The 23,067-nt window shown below is 44.6% G+C and overlaps 1 protein-coding gene and 1 long non-coding RNA gene across 2 annotated transcripts in view; one reads left to right on the top strand and one right to left on the bottom strand.

Annotated features, from left to right (window-relative positions):
• Positions 1 to 2,949: 2,949 nt before the first annotated feature.
• ACO1 (aconitase 1) overlaps positions 2,950 to 23,067 on the bottom strand; it is a 59,016-nt gene continuing 38,898 nt past the window's right edge. The window contains exons 12-21 of the mRNA XM_067744565.1: positions 22,726 to 22,861; positions 20,240 to 20,324; positions 19,303 to 19,459; positions 17,785 to 17,909; positions 15,830 to 15,934; positions 15,218 to 15,360; positions 12,623 to 12,770; positions 8,332 to 8,454; positions 5,433 to 5,618; positions 2,950 to 3,827 (exon numbers count right to left, since the gene is read on the bottom strand). Of these exons, the coding sequence (XP_067600666.1) occupies positions 3,714 to 3,827; positions 5,433 to 5,618; positions 8,332 to 8,454; positions 12,623 to 12,770; positions 15,218 to 15,360; positions 15,830 to 15,934; positions 17,785 to 17,909; positions 19,303 to 19,459; positions 20,240 to 20,324; positions 22,726 to 22,861 (1,322 nt within the window). The 3' untranslated portion in view covers positions 2,950 to 3,713. The remainder of the gene's footprint in view (positions 3,828 to 5,432; positions 5,619 to 8,331; positions 8,455 to 12,622; positions 12,771 to 15,217; positions 15,361 to 15,829; positions 15,935 to 17,784; positions 17,910 to 19,302; positions 19,460 to 20,239; positions 20,325 to 22,725; positions 22,862 to 23,067) is intronic.
• Positions 3,827 to 22,730, top strand: LOC137227925 (uncharacterized). Its single transcript, XR_010945057.1, has 3 exons — positions 3,827 to 5,107; positions 9,070 to 9,124; positions 20,726 to 22,730. It is a non-coding gene; the product is annotated as an uncharacterized lncRNA (long non-coding RNA).

The raw sequence follows: 23,067 nt of genomic DNA, 5'->3' as shown, positions 1-23,067 counted from the left end.
CATTGCAGGCATAGAGCATGGAACAGAGTAGGCATTTGGTTAATATTTATTGAATGAAAGAAACCAGTAGGTAGGGTTTTAAGAATTGCGCACTCTTAACTGATGTCCAAATGCTGGTCGTTGGATTCTAGGTCAAAGGCTGCATTTCAGAACCAACTGGGGAGTCTTTTTCATGGCACATGCCCAGCCCCCTTAGAACATCCTGCCAGGGTGTGTCTAAAAACGTGTACGTTTTGAAGTTCCTCAGGTGGTTCTGATATAATCTGATAACAACCACTCGATCTGGTTAACTCTGTGGTCCCCACCAGTGCTCGCCTTGTGATATTTTCACCTGAAATGAAAAGTCACCTTCAGTCAAATGCCTGATTGTGTCACAAGGCCAGTAAACTGATTCCCATCCTTAAAACTGACATTATTATTTGAATTTAAAAACAAGCCATCAGGTCAGTGTTTCCTCAAGTGTGTCGTTTGAAACCCAAGTGCTGTGAGATGCTCTGAAGAAAGCAGTTCTGTGGGCAGATAGGATTCTATATTGTCTGCTGCCCCCTCTCCCCTCAAATGAGTGACTTCCAGTACACACTGCCATTGTGTGTCCTTATGTCAATTCTGTGGTAATAAGGCCCGTTTAACCCAGTGGTTCCCAGATACCCCGACCCTGGACCCCTTTTATTCATGGGACGTTGTTAACATCCTGTAGAAGCACAATAGCAGATACTCAGCCCTGATGCTGACTAGACAACCAGAACCAAACTGGAGTATTAATTTCAGGATCATACCAGTAACTCTGTTTTATTATATTATGTAATAAAACTAAATTCCACTCAACAAATCTGTATTTAAAAAGTAGATCTCAGTTTTGGGGATGCAAATTATTAAACCTGTTAAAAATATCAGCTGTAATTCTATAATCTTTGTGCACAATGATTAGGCTGTCTGGGTGAACAAAAGCTACTTGGATGTTAAATTCTGTTTGTGGTCATGACATTTAACAACTTCCAAAGAAGGTAGCCAGTGGAACCTTGGCTCCTGATTTTCAGAAGCAGCTCTCCGTTGCTCCTCATAACCTGCAGGGTGCGCCACACTGTCCTAACTCAACCCTGAAAGGCCAACTGTGCCAAAAATAAGGTTCTTCATTTAGGTGACTAGCAAACTTCCAGTATGTTTGGCCTAGGGAATACTGGGAGACAGATCTCTACAACCACAAATTATTAACTGTGACCCCAGAGCTGCCGGTGGCCATATCCCCCCGCACACGGCCCGCCCCAGAAAGAGGCCGTCACAAATGAAGGGCGAGAGGGGAAACGATAGGGAAGGAAACTGTTTGAGTCATAGATCCAATCAGACCTGCCGCCATGGCCACCCGTGTTCTTCAAGTTCTTTGAGCCAATTTTTTTTTTTTTTTTTGCTTTAGGCAGTTTGAGTTGTGCTTCTAACACTACAACTAAGAGTCATGACTAATATATCCTTCTCCTAGATTATTCTTCACTTACATGAAGGCTGTCCCATAGCCAAAGACACATGTGCTTATTTGCTGCATTAAAAAAGTTGGTCAGTGAACTCACTGTGCACACCAAGGAGCGCTTGTTTCCCTAGGAGGGATCAGGCAGGAATGGATTTAGAAAACTAAGAACAAAGGAGATGGGAACCCCATAGAGAGGAAGGAGGGGCTGGGTCTAGCATAGAGCAGCACACTTCTAATCTGGAGAGTAAGCAGCCCAGTGCCTTCTTGAGAAACCAGGTAAAAAGGGTCTATTTGTTCAGCCTTGTGGAGAGCAAGGATGGGACACTGGCTGAGACATTTTATCAATGAACAAGATAGTGTGTTTGGAGGTAGAGGAGGGGAGTCCAGAAGTGAAGGGATCCCATTCCAGAAGTCATAGCTGCAGGAATCTGTTTCCTCATAAGCACTGATTGTGGGGAACCAGGCTGCTCCCACGCTCCACAATGGAGGGCTAAGGGGTGGACGTCTGTTTTCTCAGCCCTTCTTAGTGTTTTTATCCTAGGACTGCTCTTAATTTGAGGGTCACAGCCTTGTCTTGTGCAACAGGGTTCTGTTTGTAATTTTTATTCATGAACAGAAGCTAGATCCCAGGACGTCAGAGGCAAGGACGCTCAATAACCTGCCTTGTCCGTCATCTGGGAAGAGGTGGAGACAGGATTTGATCCTAGGTGTTCTACTGACCAGCGCACAAACCCTGAGTGCTAAAGTTGAGACTTAAAATTCATTACAAGAAGATTAATTTGTAAGCTGTTAAGGTGCCCTGTTATGGACTGAATGTTGTCCCCCAAAATTCATATGTCGAAGCCCTCCCGGACACTGTGACTCTGGAGATGGAACCTCTAGGGAAGTAATTAAGGTTAAAAAGGGTCACGAGAGTAGGGCCCTTGAAAGACGAAGATACCAGAGAGCTCATTCATTCGTGCTTTCTCTCCGTGCACATGCACTAAGGGAAGGCCATGTGAGGACACAGTGAGAAGGTAGCTGGCTGTAAGCCAGGAAGAGAGAGAGCTCTCACCAGAAAATGAATTTGCTGGAACCTCAATCTTGGACTTCCAGACGCCAGAACTGTGAGAAAATAAATTTTTGATGTTTGAGTCACTCAGCCTATGATATTTCATTATGGCAGCTGGAGTAGCTTAAGACATGTGCCCTGAAATGACTTCAGTGATGAAAATGAGCAGATAACCTAGATGAAAATAAAAAAATTATGATCCGTTCACCAGACTACATGATTGCTACTGCTACCAGGCTATTGCCACCTTCTTGTTTGCTCCCAAATGAGGTTCAACACAGCCATTTAACCTGCATATTACTGACGTGGTTACAAAAAGAGGAGAACTCGAAGGTCATGCAGGCTTCAGGATCCTGCAGTCTGAGATCTGCTCTGCTCTACATATCCCAAAACGAGGGGCACACACACAGCAGAATTCAGTATCAAAGTCAAAAAGTTTTCCTTGAAAATAGATTTAATCGTATTCAAATTAGAAATGTTCTGCATCTCTCTCCAAAACCACATCTAAAGTTCTCTCGATACATGAAACATTTTCTGGGGAAAATGTTTGAATATAGTAAAAGAAACCTCCATATTTCTTCAGTGTTGATCTATCAAAAGGTACATAATCAAAAAATTTCAACCTCAGCCATCCACGAGGTGTCTGGATCATTCACTCTGGAGGAAAAGGCGGGGCGAGCGGATCACAGTAATGGCTAGGATTTGAAGTGAGAAAAAGTTCTTCTCTGCCTTGTCAGTTAACTTTGGGACAGTATGCAGAGGCAAAGGACTCTCAAGGGAAAGGTTTCATTGAGCAGAGGGTAACAGAGGAACCAAAAATCAGGCAGGAGACATTTGTGTTCAGCTGAACAGTACAGGCTAAGAGTGAAAAATCAACATATTCTGTGATCAGTAACTGTAAAGGGCTCAGCTCTCCCTTCCTGGCACAACTGACAATCCCACCATTCTAAGCTTCCAAATTCTAGAAAAAGATAAAAAGATTAACAAAAATAGAGCATGTAGAGACTGCTGATTTTGTGTGCAGAGGATGGGCACCGGAACCTTAGGGCACCCTGGGCTGGAAGCGCCCCTGCGTGGAGGGGAGGAGAGGGGAGGGGAAAGGCTGGGGTGGAGAGACTGCCACGCCAGGGCCTGCGGGCTGTAGGCACTGCGCTTCCTCCCCGCTGCGGCCAGGATGCCCATCTCCGAGGAAACCAGGGCCTACTTGGCCATCTTGCGAATCATGTAGTTGAGGATGCCCCCGTTGTGGAAATAAGTGAGCTCCACGTCGGTATCAAACCTCATGACAGCCTGGAAGGTCTTGCCGGTATCCAGCTGGGAGGACGAAGAAGCAGAGAAGAATCGCTGAGGGAGGAAGCAAGCCAGCCCTTTCCAGAGGCATCCTGCCCGGCCTGCCCTCAGGCTACCCCTCCAAGTGTGGTCCACACTCCGGCAGTGCCGGGGACAGGCGCACGCTGGCCCCAGCCCAGACCTGCTGAGCAGTAAGTTGAATTTTATTTAACAAGATCCCCAGTGTACTGATCTACACGGTAAAGCAAGCACTGCAGAGAGTAAGTGATGGAAGTGAGAGACACCTGAGAATTAGAAATAGCCTCTCAGGGCAGTAGCTAGTAGTGGCGTTTGGGATATTTTTTAAACATCCTCCAGGGACTGCCCGAGGATGGAAGTGTCAGCAGTCAGCAGATGTTTCGTTAAGGTTGTCCATTAGGCACTGGCCCAGCTGCTGACCCTGGGACACAGCTCAGCAGCTTAGTCTGTCTGGGCAGCTAGGTCACCCTGGGACCATGGTGCTGGTTCTTCATCCTTACCTCATCCAGGGCACTGTCTTTTTCACCTTTGGGCTAATCAAAGTCGGCCGCTTGGGGGTGAGGCTCAGGACGGGGTGAGTGTGTCTGTTCACAGGTTTATAATAAAAAGGTGTTTTTTGTTTGTTTTTTTGAGATACGCAGGCCTCTCACTGCTGCGGCCTCTCCCGCTGCGGAGCACAGGCTCCGGACGCGCAGGCTCAGTGGCCATGGCTCACGGGCCCAGCCGCTCCGCGGCATGTGGGATCTTCCTGAACTGGGGCACGAACCCACGTCCCCTGCATCGGCAGGCGGACTCTCAACCACTGCACCACCAGGGAAGCCCTAAAAAGGTGTTTTGTTTTGTTTTGTTTTGTTTTTTTGCGGTATGCGGGCCTCTCACTGTTGTGGCCTCTCCCGTTGCGGAGCACAGGATCCGGACGCGCAGGCTCAGTGGCCATGGCTCACGGGCCCAGCCGCTCCGCGGCATGTGGGATCTTCCCGAACCGGGGCATGAATCCACGTCCCCTGCATCGGCAGGCGGACTCTCAACCACTGCGCCACCAGGGAAGCCCTAAAAAGGTGTTTTGTTTTGTTTTTTGCGGTATGCGGGCCTCTCACTGTTGTGGCCTCTCCTGTTGCGGAGCACAGGCTCCGGACGCGCAGGCTCAGCGGCCATGGCTCACGGGCCCAGCCGTTCCGCGGCATGTGGGGTCTTCCCGGACCGGGGCACGAACCCGTGTGCCCTGCATCGGCAGGCGGACTCTCAACCACTGCGCCACCAGGGAAGCCCCTAAGAAGGTTTTTAAGGTAATGTGAAAATGCCCTTTCGCTGAGATTTCATCACCGTTCTCTGGGCTGAGATTGGGAGGAACAGGACACAGTGGGGCTGGCAGGTTTGGGAGGAAGGATGGAACTGATAACTCTATGAGTAAACAGAATAAATAATAAACCGACATAGTGTGGCATCACTGTGCTGGCAGGTCAGAAAGGTGCTAGTAGAACTCCTAAGTCTAAAGCATGTCTACTGAAGGATTTATTTTTCCTTCCAAATCCCACTGATTTCCTTCTAACAAGATTGATGATGAACACAGGGCCTTTGAGCTGGGCCTGGCATGGAAAGGCGCCGACTTACCTTGACCTGGACTTTCATTCGTGGTTTGAGGGTTTCTGGAATGCTGATAGTGTATCGTTCCCGCCCTGTGAGTCCTAGGGTGTCTGCATTCTCCCCGGGGAGATACTCGAGGGGGATCACCCCCATCCCGACCAAGTTACTTCGGTGAATACGCTCGTAACTCTCAGCCAGGACAGCTCTGATTCCCTGATGAGCCAACAGAGTAGTGTGGACAGTTTTTCTTTAGTTACACAGACACATTTTACTATGATCTATAACTGGCAATATACAGCAATGATCAATAAACCAGGATACTTGATTAACTAGAATATCCCATCCTCAAATGTTAGTTAACTGTAATATAATAGTAAGATAGCCCTAAAAGGTCTCAATATCTAGGGTACACTTTTAAGATCCCCTGAATCAGGGTTACTCAGGAAGCTTGTTAAAAATGTAGATTCTTGAGTCACAGATGTAGAAAACAAACTTATGGTTACCAAGGGGGAAGGGAGGGCGATAAACTGGGAGATTGGGATTGACATATACACACTACTATATATAAAATAGATAACTAGTAAGAACCTACTGTATAGCACAGGGAACTCTACTCAATATAATGACATATATGGGAACAGAATCTTAGAAAGAGTTATACATATGTATATGTATAACTGATTAATTTTGCTGTACAGTCGAAACTGACAGAACATTGTAAATCTATATTCCAATAAAAATTAATTTAAAAAAATGCAGATTCATGGGTACTACCCCAGGTCTACTGTATCAGAATCTCTAACAGGGAGCATGGGTGGGAGAAGACAGTGATTCTTTTAATTTAGGAGAACCATGGGTATAGAGCAGTAGTTCTCAAACTCTGCTGAATATTAGAATCACTGGGGAGACTTTTAAAAGCCCGATGTCCTGGTCTTTCCCCTTACCAGTTAAACCAGAATCTCTTAGAATGAGATCCAGGCACAGGTGTTTTTTTAAAATATCAAGGTGTTTCCAAATTTAAAAGCAAATTTGTAGAGGAAGGGCAGATTCTTTAAGACAGTAGATATTTTGTATGGATTTATGTATATATGTACTGTATACTTATTTTGGGGGAAGTGGTAATCTTTGTAAACACAGGTCATTCACATCTCAAGCTCTGTGTAAAGGGCCTTGCAGCACTGCAGATCACAGCTGCCCTCTCTGCATGAGGACAGCCCGGGGTTGCCTAGTGGCCAAGGCTGGGCAGCTACAGAATGAAGTGTGTACGGCTGTCTGGGCAGACAGAACTTGGAGCAGTTCTGTAGAGAAGTCTAGACGTGTATGGTCAGGCCCCTCAAGATGGCTGTTCTCTTGCTCTTTGTACATCCCCTGCTCGACCAGTCCCTGCTTCACCTCCGCCCTACTCACATGAATGTGCTTGCCCCCTGCCCCTTAAAGTCAGAACGGCCCCACCTGCTAGTTTATTAAAGGGAAACATCTGCCCTAGTGGTGGTGGTTAACCTGAGGGGCTGTGAGGCACAGGCCCCAGCTGCTGGTTTCCCTGGTAACTGATGAGCCAACCTGACATCAATCCCCCCTATAAATGGTAGCCTCCTTCTCCCGCAGGGGAGGGAAGACTTGCTGTGTCCTGCTTGCTGTTTGCTGCACACGGTGGGCTGTTGCCCCAGGACCTTGCTTCCGATGTGTAAGAGCCCCCCTCTATTAAACCACTGATGTCTCTGTCACTGTATCCGGGCTCCTTCTTTGGTCTTGTGGCTGGTGCAGCCCAGCGAGCCTCTAGAGAGCCCCTCGGTGCCAGGTCTCTTCTTATTTCCCCAGATCTCACTGTCCCCACCTGACTGCTCCCTGCAGCGCCCAGCTCCCTTCCTAAAATCCTTTCTTCTGTAATTTCTTAGGTTCTTCTCAGCAGTTTCTAGAAAAGGCAGGCCTTTGACAAATTACCAACTAATAAGAACATCTCCCCCCCACCCACTGCAAACTGATTGCCTAAAAAAAAAAAAAATAGGTGTGATGTTCAAAGACATTTTTCAGAAGCCTGGGAGTCTGGAGGGCTGCGTGCCAGACAGCCATTTTTTTTTTACTGTACTTGTGGATATCAACTTACTTAGCATCTGCCAAGTGCATTGATTTGCTCGAGCCATCGTTATTTAAATTGATACCAGCTAAGCTATTCTACCCTATCCTGAGGATTAAAGTCAGTCACCAGGAGTGTGCCCTGCTTTCAGGGTAAGCAAATGCTCAAGAGGTAAAAGGTCCTGCGTGGCCCCTCCCACAGGGACACCTGACGCAGGTCAAGCCCTGAAATGGCTGAAGGTTCCAAAGAGCTGACTGTCTACATACAGAGAGGGCTTCCTTTTCTATTGAGCCTGTATGCAGACTTTTCACAGGCAGTGATAAGCAACTGTTAAAATGTGCATTCCCCGAGCTTATCCAAAGCTCAGGCTCCTTACTTTTTCCCTTCTGTGAACCTGACGATACAGTAGCAGTAGCTTATTCCTCACATTCACCTGGGACAAGAGCCTTGAATAAACTTCAGGTGTTAACCTCTGAGAACGTTATGACAACCATGAAACCTTCCCCATTAAAAAAAAAAAAAAGGCACATACTACACACTTCTGGATGGATAAACTTCGGGACCCTCCCCCCAGCTGTTCTGTAGACACCCCCAAAGATCCACAGCTCCCAGGATAGCAATGTTTGATCTAAGGGAAGCCAGTGAACTCTAGATTACCCTTCACTCAGTGAAGTAAATCCTGATCTACCAAGAAGCAGGAGACGAGTAAACATTCCCTGCTTTCCCGAGCTTGCTTTGCTCTTCTACATCTTGCAAAGTAAAGCAAAGCATTTTATTTCTGGCCTCCCTCCCAGCTTCCCTTCCGGTTCAGACGGGCAGCTGCCTGCGGGGATGTCTCTGCATCCTACTCACCAGTAGGAAAGGGCCCTTGGCCGCCCAGTCTCGGGAGCTGCCTGAGCCGTACTCTTTGCCGGCCAGAACTATCAGGGGAAGGCCCGCCTGCTGGTACCGCTCAGAGGCATCGAACACGTCAAGCTGAGGAAGAGAAGAGGAAGGTTTTACAGACACAGTAAAGGCACAGAGTGTGGACACGGGGCAGTGAGTCCTGGTGGGACATGCAGGGGCAGAAGTGCCTGTAGTCGGCCAAGCCAACGTAAAGTCAATGGAACACTCAACCAGTCAGTTGCCTGGTCTACAAATTTCCAGTTAACTCCATCTACGTACCTCTGTCAAATTGAATTTTATACTGTTAAGTGAAATGCCCAATTGTCCTAGTTTTAGAAAAACATTCAAATCCTAGGGCATCAGGGGAAAAATAGGAAATTAGATCAGTTTTTTTTTTAACTCTTCCATTGATTAAAATATTTTACAGCTAAAGCAGAGAATCCCACCTAAACCTGGGTTTTGACTGAGTACCAGAAACTCAGTGATGGTCAGTTGTGAAGGGTAGCCAAACAGAAAGAAGGTCACGTGTTCAGAAATTACATAAAATGCAAACTCTTATTTGTCACCCTTCTACATGGAGGTCAAGGTAGAGACAGTAGAAACACTGATGGAAGCACCAATCAATAAAGGACAGGAAAGGATTAATGGACCTTTTAGTATATATGAGAAACATCTTACACAAATAGATTCATTTGTTTCTCACAGGAACTCTGAATATTCTGCTGAGCTGAGACTTCACAAAGAGATGGTATCATTGCTGGTGAGTAATAAAACATTGTTTTCTCCTGGCTACTTAAGTCAGAAAATAAGATCTGTCCTAAAGAAGGAGTATTTGATTTGAAAGGAGCTCTAGAAAGGTGTCTAATCAAATTCTCAAGTAGGCTTTCACAAATTACTATTGCGGTGAAAGGATGGAGACAGTGGTTGATGTCACACGGCATCGCCTAAATCTGGGTAGGATTCTGTATGTCTTTAGCTGGATAGAGCTCATGAATATAGAAACTGTTTAAAAACAAACAAACAAACAAAAAAAAACCAGTGAAAGCCTGCTCTAGCCAAATAGCCTGGATCCTTTCAAAGACCAGAAAGAAACAACCTACCTGATATTTTCAGAGGTATCTATTAGTAGCTTTGTATATTAAGACTGTGGGAGTGTGTGTTTTTTAAAGTGCTTTCAAAACTATCGCAAAGCTGACAATCCCGTGGCAAAGCAGGTCTTGGAACCCAAGGTGAGTGGGACTAAGCAGGTCTAGAATTGCAAGCTCCTGGCTTTTCTCATACATGAGCCAAACTGAGAGTAGCAAGCAGCTTATAAAGCATCAGCTCCTGTACTCTCCCGCTCTTCCGAAGAAAACATAAAATTTAGTGGTTTCTTCTGTTATTGTGCCTCTGTATCCCTAAGTATTTAATCAGCCAGTTCTTCATTTCTCCTTTTTTATTGTTAATTTCCTACTTTGATGATTTAGTTCTTTTAACCACCGCGCTCCTTCCCCTCCCCCACCCCTACTCTCCGCGGCCTTCTAATATCATTGTCATACATTTTGATTAGGTAAATGCCACTTATAGCTGAGCCATATAATATACTCTGATTTCCTTTTCTTGGCAATTAAAAAAATTTTTTTCCACTGGGATAAAATTTTTGCATGTGTGCTCACCTATTTCTGTGTCCCTACCTGTTAATTAATTCCCAAATGCACTGCCTAAAGTATCAATACAAGTCTTCTCTAAAGACATTCAAATCTATCAGGCAATCTAATTTAAAAATCTTTTTCATGGGGTGTCACTCCTGGAACCCAACATTCCTGTGTGGACTGATGGCTCTCTGAGGACATGGTGCATTCCTGTTCTTTCCCCAACATCCTGTTGATTCCCTGTATTTCTTTTTCTTGGATCCTACATCTTCCTCTTTTTTTGGTTTATTACCTCGTTTTGGTGTAATACATTTACTAAGTAGCTTCTTGAGACTGGGACTGAGGGTATTTTTAAAGTTTTTGAATAGCTGAATGTGTTATTACTTTAATCTCACTTGGCTGGAAGTATGAGGGACACAGATTTTAGGGTCCCAATAACTTTCCTCAGTCTGTTTCTTGGGCTGCTGTGAGCGCGTCTGATCCCCAGGACAATGCACATAAGCTGTTTTTCCCTCTCTGAAGTTTCTAGATCTCCTTACCTCTGCTGTTCGTGCCGCGCAGCTTGTGGGATCTTAGTTCCCCAACCAGGGATCGAGCCCAGGCCCTCAAGCCGTGAAATCGTGGAGTCCTAACCACAGGACCGCCAGGGAATTCCCAACTTTGCTGTCTTAATTTCATAATGATGTCACTTGGAGTGGGTCTTCTTTAATCATGTGGCTGGGCACTCAGTGGACCTTTGAACCTGGAATCTCAGATTTTGCAGTTGAGGAATTTTCTTGTGTTAATTCTCTAATAATTTCCTCTCAGATCTTGTCTGTTCTTTTTAGCATCTCTATTCAATCAGATGTTGGCCCTCCTCGGTTCAGTCTTTAATTTTCTTACATTTTCTAATTTCCCCTTTGTCTTTCTATACTCTGGAAGATATTCTCAACTAATCAACTTTTCCTGTGAAATTTTAGGGGCTTTTTTTTTTTTTAAGGAGCTCTTTCTTGTCTTCTGATTACTTTACAGCAACAGAAAATCATCTCTTATCACTGAGGAGACAGTTGTTTTCCTTAGTTTTCTTCTACTCTTTCCATTATCTGTTGTCCTTTATATTCCTCTGTTCTTTGTCTGTCTTCCAAGTTCAAGGCCTGACTCAAATGTCTCTTCATCTCTCATTCTGTTTCCTTATTTAAGCTGAGGCACTAAGCAACTGACTAGGAGTTCTGTGCAATGGCAGGGCTGTACATGAGGGAGATTCACTGTGACAGTATCCTGGAGGCCTCCAAAGTCTGTAACTGCAAGTCCTTCCCCTTCATCTCTCGGGGATTTTACCATTTATTTTTATCTTTTTCACTTAATAGTTTATCATCCCTGCTATTCACTGAACAAATATCTCCTGGGCACTGACTTTGTGCTGGATCCAGGTGATCAGAGTATCTATGATGAATTTGCTTTACAAACATAGAACCAGTTACAAGTGAGGCAGTGTGTTTGGTGGTAAAGAGTGTTGACTTCGGACAGAGCCTGACTCCATGGGTTTTAATCTCAGCTCCTCAGACTTGTGAATTTAGGGAGTTACATGAGCTCTCTAGGCTCCACTTGCCAACTTAAAACAAGGAGAATTATGGTACCTTCCTCAAAGGGTTGTTATGAGGATTGAACAAGTCAGTATATGCAAAGAGCTTAGAACAGCACCTGGGATGGAGTAAGTTCCACAGACGTATTTGGCCGTTATCATTTTAAAATAATTTGTGAGGGTTATTTCTTAAGTAGCTTAACCAGTTTTCATGCGGTTTCACAGCATTCACTGGGAAGGGAATTGACCCTGAGGACCTGCTGCTGTGCCAGATGCTATGCTAGGTGTTTTACATGTCATTCCATTCCAGGTTAAGCCTCAGAGCCTTAAAAAGTAGATATTATTTCTACATCTCAAGTAAGAAAAATGAGGCTCAGAGAGGGAGACAACTTGCTGAGGGCTCCACAGCTGATATGAGGTGGAGCTGGGACTTGAACCCAGGCTTGTCTGACTTAAAGTGCAGGCTTCCCCACCTCTCATATGCCTGCCATCTGTGAACGGACAATTCCAGCTGTAATATGCCAACTCCAAATGGTTCCCATTAGGATCCTAGCAGGCCTGCACAATCCCGTACATTCCTTCTTTTCCTAGTGATATGGTAAATTAATTAAATGCTATTAAAGTTATATTGGGTTGGCCAAAAAGTTCATTCGGGTTTTTCCATACGAGGCCACCGGAAACCCAAACGAACTTTTTGGCCAGTCCAATAAAATAGCACTTCTTCATAAATATCCTCCACCTTAACCTGGAATTTCCCCTTCAAGTACTCTGAGCTGACGAAATCTCACTCAGAGGTTTTTAAGCTCAACTCCTAGGAGACTAGACTTAGTTAAAGCATGAAGCAGAATCTCTAAGCAGGAAAAGCTTTCCCAGTTTAAAGGGCCTCTCCATCAAGGATGAACTCTAATATACATGGACACCTGGCAAGAGGGACTGTACAAAGCAAGAGGTAGGATGAGCTGTGAAATAAAAAGAAGACCAAAAGGAAAGTGATGGTGCCAACGTCCAACCACCCAGAGCCTGAGAAATTCTGGCTTCTTAATGAAGTAGAAGACACAATACTCACAATTTCGCCAGTAGGCAGGTGGATAGTCTGTGGTGCCTGCTTGTTCAAGAATTTGTTTAATAAGCGGATATTGGCAAATGTCCCCCGCGCCATGATGGCGTCGTTACCTCGGCGGGAGCCGTAGGAGTTGAATTCTCGTGGAGTCAAGCTGATAACGAAAGCAGGAGGGGAACTGGTTTAGTGAACTGAGAGAAGATTAAACTTGGCTTACCCTGAGAAAAGAGAAAACCCACAAACCTAGGTGTTTCTCTAAGTCTGCTAAGTATTGTTCTCCAAGGCAGAAAAACTGTTCCCATGGCTTCAACTGAGGGCAGAGTGAGAGGTGGCAGGTGGGATTGTGAATCAGTATGCTCCCAGCAGCAACCTACAGTCTTATAAATCTGAGTAGAGCAATCGGGAGGGACTTTAATAGGAGTATTTATTTTACTGATTCAGTAGGGTAGCCTATAAAGCTTCACAAAAGGTAAAATACTAAAAATGGGTAAAAAAAAAACAAAGGAAGCAAAGGGAATACTCAGGGTAGGCCAGTCAGGTAGAGCCAAGAATGGGGACACATAAAATACCTTCTATAAACTAAACAGAAGTAGGTTCAAATATGTCCCTGAGTTACCAGGAGCTCAGTGCAATGAAAAGACACATAACTGGCGACATGACTTAGAATTTTCGTAAGATCAAAATCAGGGCAGTGCCAAAGAGGCAGACAGGAATAGCTATCGGTGGTCTTAAAATCAAAGAAAAATCTTGTCTGTGGGTCCCAATGAAAGGACACTTTGCAAAATGAGTAACAACATCTTAAAATGAACATGGTGACCAGTTCACTGGGCTGTTTCTTATAATGCTAGGAAGCGTGTGGTTAATGATTTATTAGTTAGATCTAATTTGAAGATTGAGAGTCTATGAATGGGCTTCAGGAGTAGGTGAGTGTGGCTATGAACCCCTGAAATTATGTCCAAAATGTGCATGTGCATTTTTATGAGAAGGTATATCTCCTTTCATTCAATTCTCTAGAGTATCAATAATCACCAGTCTAAAAAGGTGTTGGTCACTGATCATTTTCTAGTTTCTTCCTCCAGCCTCAATCTTGTGTTTCCCTAGTTCCTCTGTTTGTTCTTAGAAGCCTTTTCTCCCATTCATTCACTCAACAACTTTTTATTGAGCACCAACTATGTGCCAGGAGCTGTTGTGGGTGAACAATGAACAAAACAAATTAAGATCTCTGCCTTTGCAGGGCTTACATTCTAGAAGCTGGAGACAAAGAAATTTTTTTAAAGAGCATCCTACGCACGTGTTCCTAGATTGTGGTTAATACCTCAGAAAAAAGAAAAGGTAGACCAGGGCAAGGAGAACAGGAGTATGGTGGGAGTGAACTCATGGAGGAAGACTTGAACTTGGTGAGAGAGTTAGCTAAGAGGGTATCTTGGGGAAGGGCATCCAAGAGGAAAAAACAGCCAGCTCAACCAAAGGCTCTCAGGCAGAAGGGTACTTGGCCTTGCTTGGAACATTCAATGAACAAGGTGGTGGGCAATGTGTCCCGAGCAGTGTGGGTGAGTGGAAGAGCAGGGACTCACTGACTCATCTTGAATATCACCTGCCCTTTTCTACTTGCTGATGGACTTGTGTCTCCCACTCAAAGCAGAATCATATCCCTTTAAAATCTCACAATATGTATCTGTGTATAGGCAGTTCCCATACATTTTGAAAAGTAGTTGCCCTGCGTTGAAGAAAAATCTTGACACAGACCCACTGTGCATCATCTCCTCTAGATGTGGGCTATCTTCTTAAACTTACAACACTCACATTTCTGGGGAATATGAAATATTCTTGGTCTGAATGAATAGACTGTCCCATAGGGTGCACTAGGAAAAGGCAGAGATGAGTGAGCAGGATAGAAAGGGAAATTCATGAAGAAAATGGGTTAGTCACTAGGCAAGTGAGATGAGGGGCAAGGCAGCTATCCTTTCCTACTGGGAAAAAAAAAGTGTTGAATTTCGTTCCTCAAATTGGCTCTGGGCCCCATCCCTGAAGAAGCTGATTCAGGAGGTGGGGACGGGAACCAGGAACTTTTAAATCCCCAGACGACTCTCATGAAAGTCCCATTTGGGACCGACATTGATTGCTAGTGGTATATTAAATAATAGTGGATAATACTGTGAAAATCGGTATGTGACTGAAGGATTGCTGAATGGATGCGTAAACTGCAAATCCTTGAAGTGGATCTCTGTAAAGAATATGTCTCTCAACCAGGAAATATCAATGCATTTCCAGTTCTAGCCCTGTCGAGTGCTTCAAGTGTAACCAGACTCTGCCACAGGTGAAGAGCAGAGCCTTGTACTTTAACAGTCAGCCAAGCTGGGGGCTGGGATGACAGCTGAGTCTAATGAGTACACCTGCTCAGAAAGAGCTGGGGTTCACGTGCTGATGGATCCTCCCAGGGAAGCTTCGAAGCAGCAAACAGAAAGACCAATTGGTTTTCAAGCCCCAGGGTTCTGTGAAAAACCGAAGTGTGACTCCAAGGAGACCTCATGAAAAGAGAACTGCTGGCCTCACTCTCTCCATTTCTGCCTTCAGGCCTTCCTCCCCTTATTCATTACTTACCCTCTGTTAGTTAAGTAGCGAGCAGCAGGGCTATTTCTTGCAATATTTCCAGCCGGAGAGATGTGGTCCGTTGTTACTGAATCTCCCAAATTTAACAGCACGTAGGCATCCACTATAGATTTAGGGGGCCGAAGATCCAAAGTCTACCAAAGAACACAGTAAGTCAGTGTTTGCCCAGGTTTTCTCCAACATGTCACCAGGGGAACCCCAACAGTAGCGGTCCATGGACCTGAACCAGATGACAGCCCTATATCAGCGCATAGAAAATTCTAGTTTTATTGGTTTTTTCAGGGGTGTTTAGAAAGGTGAGGTGAATTTATGCAAAATATTCATATCTCACTCTTGAAGGGAGGTGAAGTATTGGCACTGTCCCCTCGAAAGCAACAGGGATGCTGCTGCAAACGACATTCTCTTTCTCCACATCCAGAGAAGGCCTCAGATGCTAAGGACAGCAGGAGTCCTCCCTGTCCCACCCAGGGCAGTGCAGACTCCTTGATCATCAGTTTCAGAGAAGATTTCCCTTGTTTTTATGGATATAAGGTTTAAATATGGATTTTGCAAGGCAAGAAACTTTTTGAAGAATTCGTTTTGTTAAAAAGTAAAAAGTCCTACCAGGTCTTCAAAGAATGGTGGTGACTTAATGTATGTAGATTTGGGATTCCAGTAATATAGCTTATCTGATGGGGCTGCTAAGGCATTCCAGCTCTCATTCACAGTCTTGGGGAAAAAAGAAAAAAGGAAAGGCAGATCTAATCACAGTCCATCCTAAGGAAAATTTAACATGCAAACACAAACATATATTCAAGCTAAGAGCACAGTGAAAACCATTCTTATTCTAAATGGTCACACAACAGAGTTCCTCTATACTAAGACAACACCATGCTAAGTAATTTAAAAATACATGTGCTCTGTGATAGGCAGCTTCTGGAATGGCCCCCACGGACCTGCCTTCTAGGATTCACACCCCTAAGTGATCCCCTCCTGCTGAGTAGGGGCTGGGCCTAGTGACTCACCTCCAGGATTAGGTTATAAAGAGACTCTGCCTTCTGTCACTTTCACCCTCTTACCCTCGCTTGCTTGCTTACTTGCTCTGATGGAGGCCAGCTACCATTCTGTGAAGAGCAGGTGAAGCGACCCACTAGTAAGGCACTGAGGGCAGCCTCTAGCTGACAGTCAGTGAGGAGCTGAGGCCTTTACCCACAGCACGTGAGGTCCTTTATCCTGCCAACAACCACATGAGTGGTCTTAGAAATGGATCTTCCCCCAGTTGAGTCTTCAGATGAGACTGCAGCCCCAGATGACACCTTGACTGGGGCCTTGTGAAGGTACACACACCCTGTTAAGCCACACCTCCATTTCTGACCCATGGAAACTGAGATAAAAAAATGCTTGCGGGCTTCCCTGGTGGCGCAGTGGTTGAGAGTCCGCCTGCTGATGCAGGGGACACGGGTTCGTGCCCCGGTCCGGGAAGATCCCACATGCCGCGGAGCGGCTGGGCCTGTGAGCCATGGCCGCTGAGCCTGCGCGTCGGGAGCCTGTGCTCCACAACAGGAGAGGCCACAACAGTGAGAGGCCCCCGTACCACAAAAAAACAAAAACAAAAAAACTTGCTGTTTTAACTCACTAAGTTTGGGGGTAATTTGTTGCAGAGCAATAGATAACTAATACATATACTTATAATTTATGAAATAATCCAGATTGTACCCCAGGGGAAATTAGGTATGCTCTGAAGATTCTGGGAAGTAGACCTCCAGGTCATAAGGACATTAGCTAGTAAAAGACAGCTGCTATGCATTCAGATTGGCTTGAATTAGCTCTACATGTCCATTGACTCAGACTTTGGAGGACTACATTTAACCCAATATCTACCCAACTCCCTTGTACCATTTCCCAATGAGCAGCTTGTGGGATTCACAGTGCATGAATATGACCCCCGTGTGACTCTGCTCCCCAGTCTTCCCTCTTGTTTCATTCAAACCACCAGCCCCAGGCTGAAGCCCTTGGGTCAGCCTATCACAGAGACTAGGGAAAGTGGTAACATCCAAGGGGCTCAGAAAATGATGCTGAGCCCCATACATTTTCCCTGTATTTGGAAAATGCACACCAAGTTTATTTTTTTTATTTCGGTAGTTTGATAGGATGGTGTTTCCTACTGAGTGGCTTTTATTTTTATTATTATTTTTTAAGCATGCAAATACATCTGAGAGGTGCATTCAACCATTTGATGCCTCAGTGACACACTACAGTGACATCAGGGGGTCCTCAACCATAGTTGATGCACGCCCCAGGCTGCCTGAGGAAGGGGGGAGCTGTGGAGAGCTGGCCAGGAACCACACACAGCTGAGGCCTTTCCTCCTGAGGCTGCCGCTCACTTGTCCAACTCTGGGAACATCTGGGGAGTGTGGGGTTCGGAAAAACGTGAGTCTTAGGAGAAAAATGATGGGTAACCACTTCCCCAATCATCTGAAGAAATGTTACTTTGTATAGCTGACACCGCCACTGGCCTCAAGGGTGGCAGAGATGATGCATAAGAGCAGCTTTCCCTCACAGGTGGGCTGGGACCTCACCTCTATTTTCTGATAGACCTCCTTAAACATCCCAGGGATGACATACTGACGCTCCACTGCCTGGATCTCATCTCTGGTTGGCCAGATATCTCTCAGAAATACCTGTTGTCCCTTTGCATTTACCCCTGGGGAAAAAAATGTTTATTAGTGAGAAAAACATCTCATACCCCATTTTCATCGCCACGTACAGTCAGTCAAGTCTCGTTCAGGGTAGTTACGTTCTGTAAAGCCTACGTGCACACTCAGAGAATACTCAGTCACTGCCCCCAGGGGACACACAGGTTAGGCTCCCAAGAGCCTCCATCCACAACACTGTCGTCAACTGATCAAGACATAACCCTGTTTTATGCGTGTTTCTGTTTCATGACACCTTACTTCATACATACTGTTGATGCATTCACACTGAACTCGCAAGCCTGTCTAACACGAGGCTCGTCACAGCCTTCTTGGGCTTAGGAACGCTACACAGCACTTTAGCACTACTCTTGGTGGTCATTTTAAACAGTGAAATCACCAGTAAAAAGCACAAAAATGTGAAAAACATGGTGCTAAACAGAGCTCGAACAGGACACTTGTTTGCAGTATAAGACCTGCAATAAAAAGGCAGAATGGGGCTTCCCTGGTGGCGCAGTGGTTGAGAGTCCACCTGCCGATGAAGGGGGCACGGGTTCGTGCCCCAGTCCGGGAAGATCCCACATGCCGCGGAGCGGCTAGGCCCGTGAGCCATGGCCACTGAGCCTGTGCGTCCGGAGCCTGTGCTCCACAATGGGAGAGGCCACAACAGTGAGAGGCCTGCGTACAGCAAAAAAAAAAAAAAAGGCAGAATGTTGCCTTGTTCGACCTCAGCTGAGAGCAGGCACAGTGAGAGACTCAAGGTTTTCACACCTGCACCCCTCCCCGCCCCCACCCGGTGCACATCTGTGAGTGACCATGGGAGAGTGATGAGCATTGATTTTGGGGTTAAAATCCATTTTAATGAGTAGTCAAATTTGCAAATATGGAATCCATATATAATGAGGATAAACTGTATGTCTAAAGCTATGATTTCCTGAAAGTAAATTCCAGGGCACCATTTTCATATTATCTAATCTGCTTATTAGCATAGGTTGAGGAGGGTACAGCAAAGAGACCAGAGGAAAGGAAGCAAAGCATCCTGTCCCCAGAATTTCAAGAAGCTGTACTATGTGGATGTGTTCCTACAGAGGAGACATTAAAACAGTGTCTATCATTAGATTAAAGTGGGAGCTGGAAAGGAAGGGACTGGAGAAGAAGCCAGAATGGCAAGATCTCCACTACTTTGGGTATTTCTTCCCCTTTTGTCGTCCCTCCCCCTTTAGTAAATTCTTGTTTAACTATTTCAGTTATGTCTTAGCTGTGTATTGGGGCATAAAGAAAAGACTCCTCCTCTGATCTCTGGAGGGTCTAGCCTTCATTATTTATTAAGGAAAGCAATAACTTTCTCCCAGAAATGTTTTCAGATACATTGGAAAAACTGTAACCCCCCAGAAAAGATCTTACCCAGTGGCTCTTTCTCAAAGTCGATCCGGATGGTCCCGGCAATTGCATACGCTATTACTAAAGGCGGAGAGGCTAAATAGTTGGCCCGGGTATTGGGGTGGACTCGCCCTTCAAAATTCCTGTTCCCAGACAGTACTCCAACAGCAACAAGGTCCCCCTGTGTGAGGCAAGGGGAAAAGCAGGTCGCAAAGAGAAGAGAATGCCTAGGCTCCATTTGTCAAAGTTTTCCCTTTAAGCTTCCCCTTCACCTGGTCCTCTCCCTGGGAAGAAGAGCACACAGGGTGACCCTGTGGGAGACACTCTGGGTCAAAAGCAGCTGAGAGACACATTCAGTGGTTTCTGCTCATGAGAAAATAGCAGGTTGGTCAGGAGGCGGCATCCTGGTTATTTTGCTGCTGGGGCCTGAGAACAGGCGGGGAAGACTGCAAGTTGAAAGCTAAAGGAAGCCGCACTGACTGATAGGGATTCTATAATTAATGCAAAGCAAACCAAATAGTATTTCTCAACGCTACAGAATTTATGGGCCAAAAATCAAGCCAATGCAATTTAGTTTACATTCATTTGTCTGACTTGGAACCAGTTTTCAGACAACAGGAACAAATGATTCTGGCGCCTTCTGCAGTCAAAACCATGTTTAGGGACCACACGTGTGCCAGGCGCTGCACTATGTCCTTCGTGTCCACTATCACCTTAATGCTCACAACTCTATGAAACAGGTGCTATTATTGTCTCCAGTTACAGTTGTGAAAACTGAGCACAGAGGTTAATTAACTTGCTCAAAGGTATATAGTTAATAAGTTTCGCTCAACTCCGAAGACCGTACTCTTAACCACATCCTATGCTTCCCTGGACCTTCTTAAAATTACCAGCCTTTTGATCACACATCATATGAAACATGACAACAGCTCTTAAGACCCACAAATTCCTCTGTAATCACCTGCGTGATGGCTTCTACCACAGCTTCAGGTAAGGGCCCACTGTTGCCAATGCAGGTCATGCAGCCATAGCCCACCACATCAAACCTAGGTGCAAGAGAGAAGCACAGGATGGAGAATGACTCTCAGTGGGCTCACCTGTTGGTTATGGTTCCTGGAGACCACTGACTTAAGTAAGTTTAGTACAGGGCTGTCTCTATAAAGCTTTCATTCTTGGGAACATTTTGATCTACTATTCATCCATTCTAGATCATTCAATTAAGAGTCCTTTTTATAATTTACTTTTTTAAAAAACTGAAGTATAGTTGATTTATAATATTATGTTAAAGTGTACAACAAGGTGATTGTCATATACAAACACACACACATATTTTTTCAGATTATTTTGCACTAGAGGTTATTACAAGACATTGAATAGTGTTCCCTATGTTATACAGTAAATCCTTGTTGTTTATCTTTTTTTTTTTTTTTTTGGCCACGCCACGCAGCATGCGGGATCTTAGTTCCCCAACCAGGGATCAAACCCGCACCCCCTGCAGTGGAAGCCCGAAGTCTTAACCACTGGACCGCCAGGGAAGTCCCATATCTATTTCATATATAGTAGTGTGTATCTGTTAACCCCATACTCCTAATCCCACCTCTCCCCACAATCCCTGCTTTCCCCTTTAGTAACCATAAGTCTGTTTTCTATGTCTGTGAGTCTGTTTCTGTTTCGTAAATAGATTCATTTGTATTATTTTTTTTAGAGTCCACCTACAAGTGGTAATATATAATATTTGTCTTTCTCTGACTCACTTCACTTGTACGATATTCTCAAGGTCTATCCGTGTTGCTTCAAATGGCAATATTTCATTCTTTTTTATGGCTGACAAGTATTCTATTGTGTATATGTATCTTTAGCCATTCATCTGTTGATGGACACTTAGGCTGTTTCAATGTCTCAGCTATTATAAATAGTGCTGGTATGAACATGGGGGTGCATGTATCTTTTCAAATTAGAGTTTCTGTCTTTTCTGGATATATTCCACTGACTGCTGGATCATATGGTATCTCTAGTTTTAGTTTTTTAAGGAAGCTCCGTACTGTTTTCCATAGTGGTTACACCAATTTACATTTCCACCAACAGTGTAGGAGGGTTCCCTTTTCTCCACACCCTCTCCAGCATTTATTATTTGTAGACTTTTTGATGATGGCCATTCTGACTGGTGTGAAGTGATACCTCATTGTAGTTTTGATTTGCATTTCTCTAAAAGTTAGTGATGTTGAGCATCTTTTCCTGTGCCTGTTGGTCATCTGTATGTCTTCTTTGGAAAAATGTCTATTCAGGTCTTCTGCCCATCTTTTGATTGGGTTGTTGGTTTGTTTGTTTTTGATATTGAGATGTATGAGCTGTTTGTATATTTTGGAAATTAATCCCCTGTCGGTCGCATCATTTGCAAATATTTTGTCCCATTCGGTAACTTGTCTTTTCGTTTTGTTTATGGTTTCCTTTGCTGTGCAAAAACTTTTAAGTTCGATTAGGTCCTATTTGTTTATTTTTGCTTTTATTTATTTTGCCTTGGGATATTGCTACAATTTATGTCAGAGAATGTTTTGCCTATGTTCTCTTCTAGGAGTTTTATGGTGTCATGTCTTACATTTAGATATTTAAACCATTTTGAGTTTAGTTTTGAATACGGTGTGAGACAATATTCTAATTTTATTGATTTACATGAGGCTGTCCAGCTTTCCCAACATCACTTGCTAAAGAGACTGTCTTTTCTGCATTGCATATTCTTACCTTCTTTGTTGAAGATTAATGACCATAGCTGTATGGGTTATTTTTGGTCTTTCTATTCTGTTCCATATAATTTACTTTTATAAGTAATTTACTTTTTAAATTTATAAGAAAATTATAAGGAGTCTATCTGAATGATATGTAATTTTTAAAAGTTGAAATCAGATATGCCATTTGATGTCTTTATTCACTACTCTTATTATATAATCCCAAGGACTTCTGACTTTTATGAGGCACATGACAAAAATCTATGTCATCCAAATGAGGAATAGTGGATTAATTAGAGAAACTGTATTTGGCAACAAATAACTAATTGACTTCAAGGAATCAGAACATTTTCAGGCATGGGAAATAATTATTTTCATACCAAAGGGCAGATTCAGTTGCAGAGCCAACACTAGCCCATAGCACACCTTCATACAACTGAGAAAAGACGCCCCCTGCCCCAGGAGTGCAGCGCTACAGCAGAGCACAGGCTTGATATCAGCCCCTGCTCTCTTCACAGACACCCTTGTCTGATGAACAACCAGTACAACTGTACAGGAGGGCCCTGCTCTGTCGGAATGTGAGGGTTTGTCTGTTTACCATCTGACAGAAGACTACGCAATTAGACACCATCAGATAAGCTTACATCCATTACAAGGTGACTTAGCAAAATACCTGTGGAATACAATAAAACAAAAGCAATGGTGCAAGAGATTTCTCCCTCACCCAAGCTGAGACAGGTAAGGCATGACTCCACTTTCTCGCAGGTAGTAGGTGACCACACCACTTCCAGGAGATAGGCTAGTTTTGATGTAAGGCTTCACGTTCAGGCCAGCATCCACAGCCTTCTTTGCTAACAAGCCTGTGAAATGGTAAACACAGACACGGTGTGTGGGGCTGCCCACTCTAGGTGCCACGGACATTTCAGGAAGGAGACTGACTTCAGTCTGCACTTCCTGCACTGCCTGACAGAGCCCCATTCATGTTGATGCTTTCTGCCATCTTTGTTGCCTGACAGAAATCAAAAGCTCGCTGGCCCAAAGTCATTTACGTGTATTCAGTAAACTC

This window comes from Pseudorca crassidens, chromosome 7, assembly GCF_039906515.1.
Source record: "Pseudorca crassidens isolate mPseCra1 chromosome 7, mPseCra1.hap1, whole genome shotgun sequence".
Lineage (NCBI taxonomy): Eukaryota > Metazoa > Chordata > Mammalia > Artiodactyla > Delphinidae > Pseudorca > Pseudorca crassidens.
This window is presented reverse-complemented; position numbering and strand designations above follow the sequence as displayed.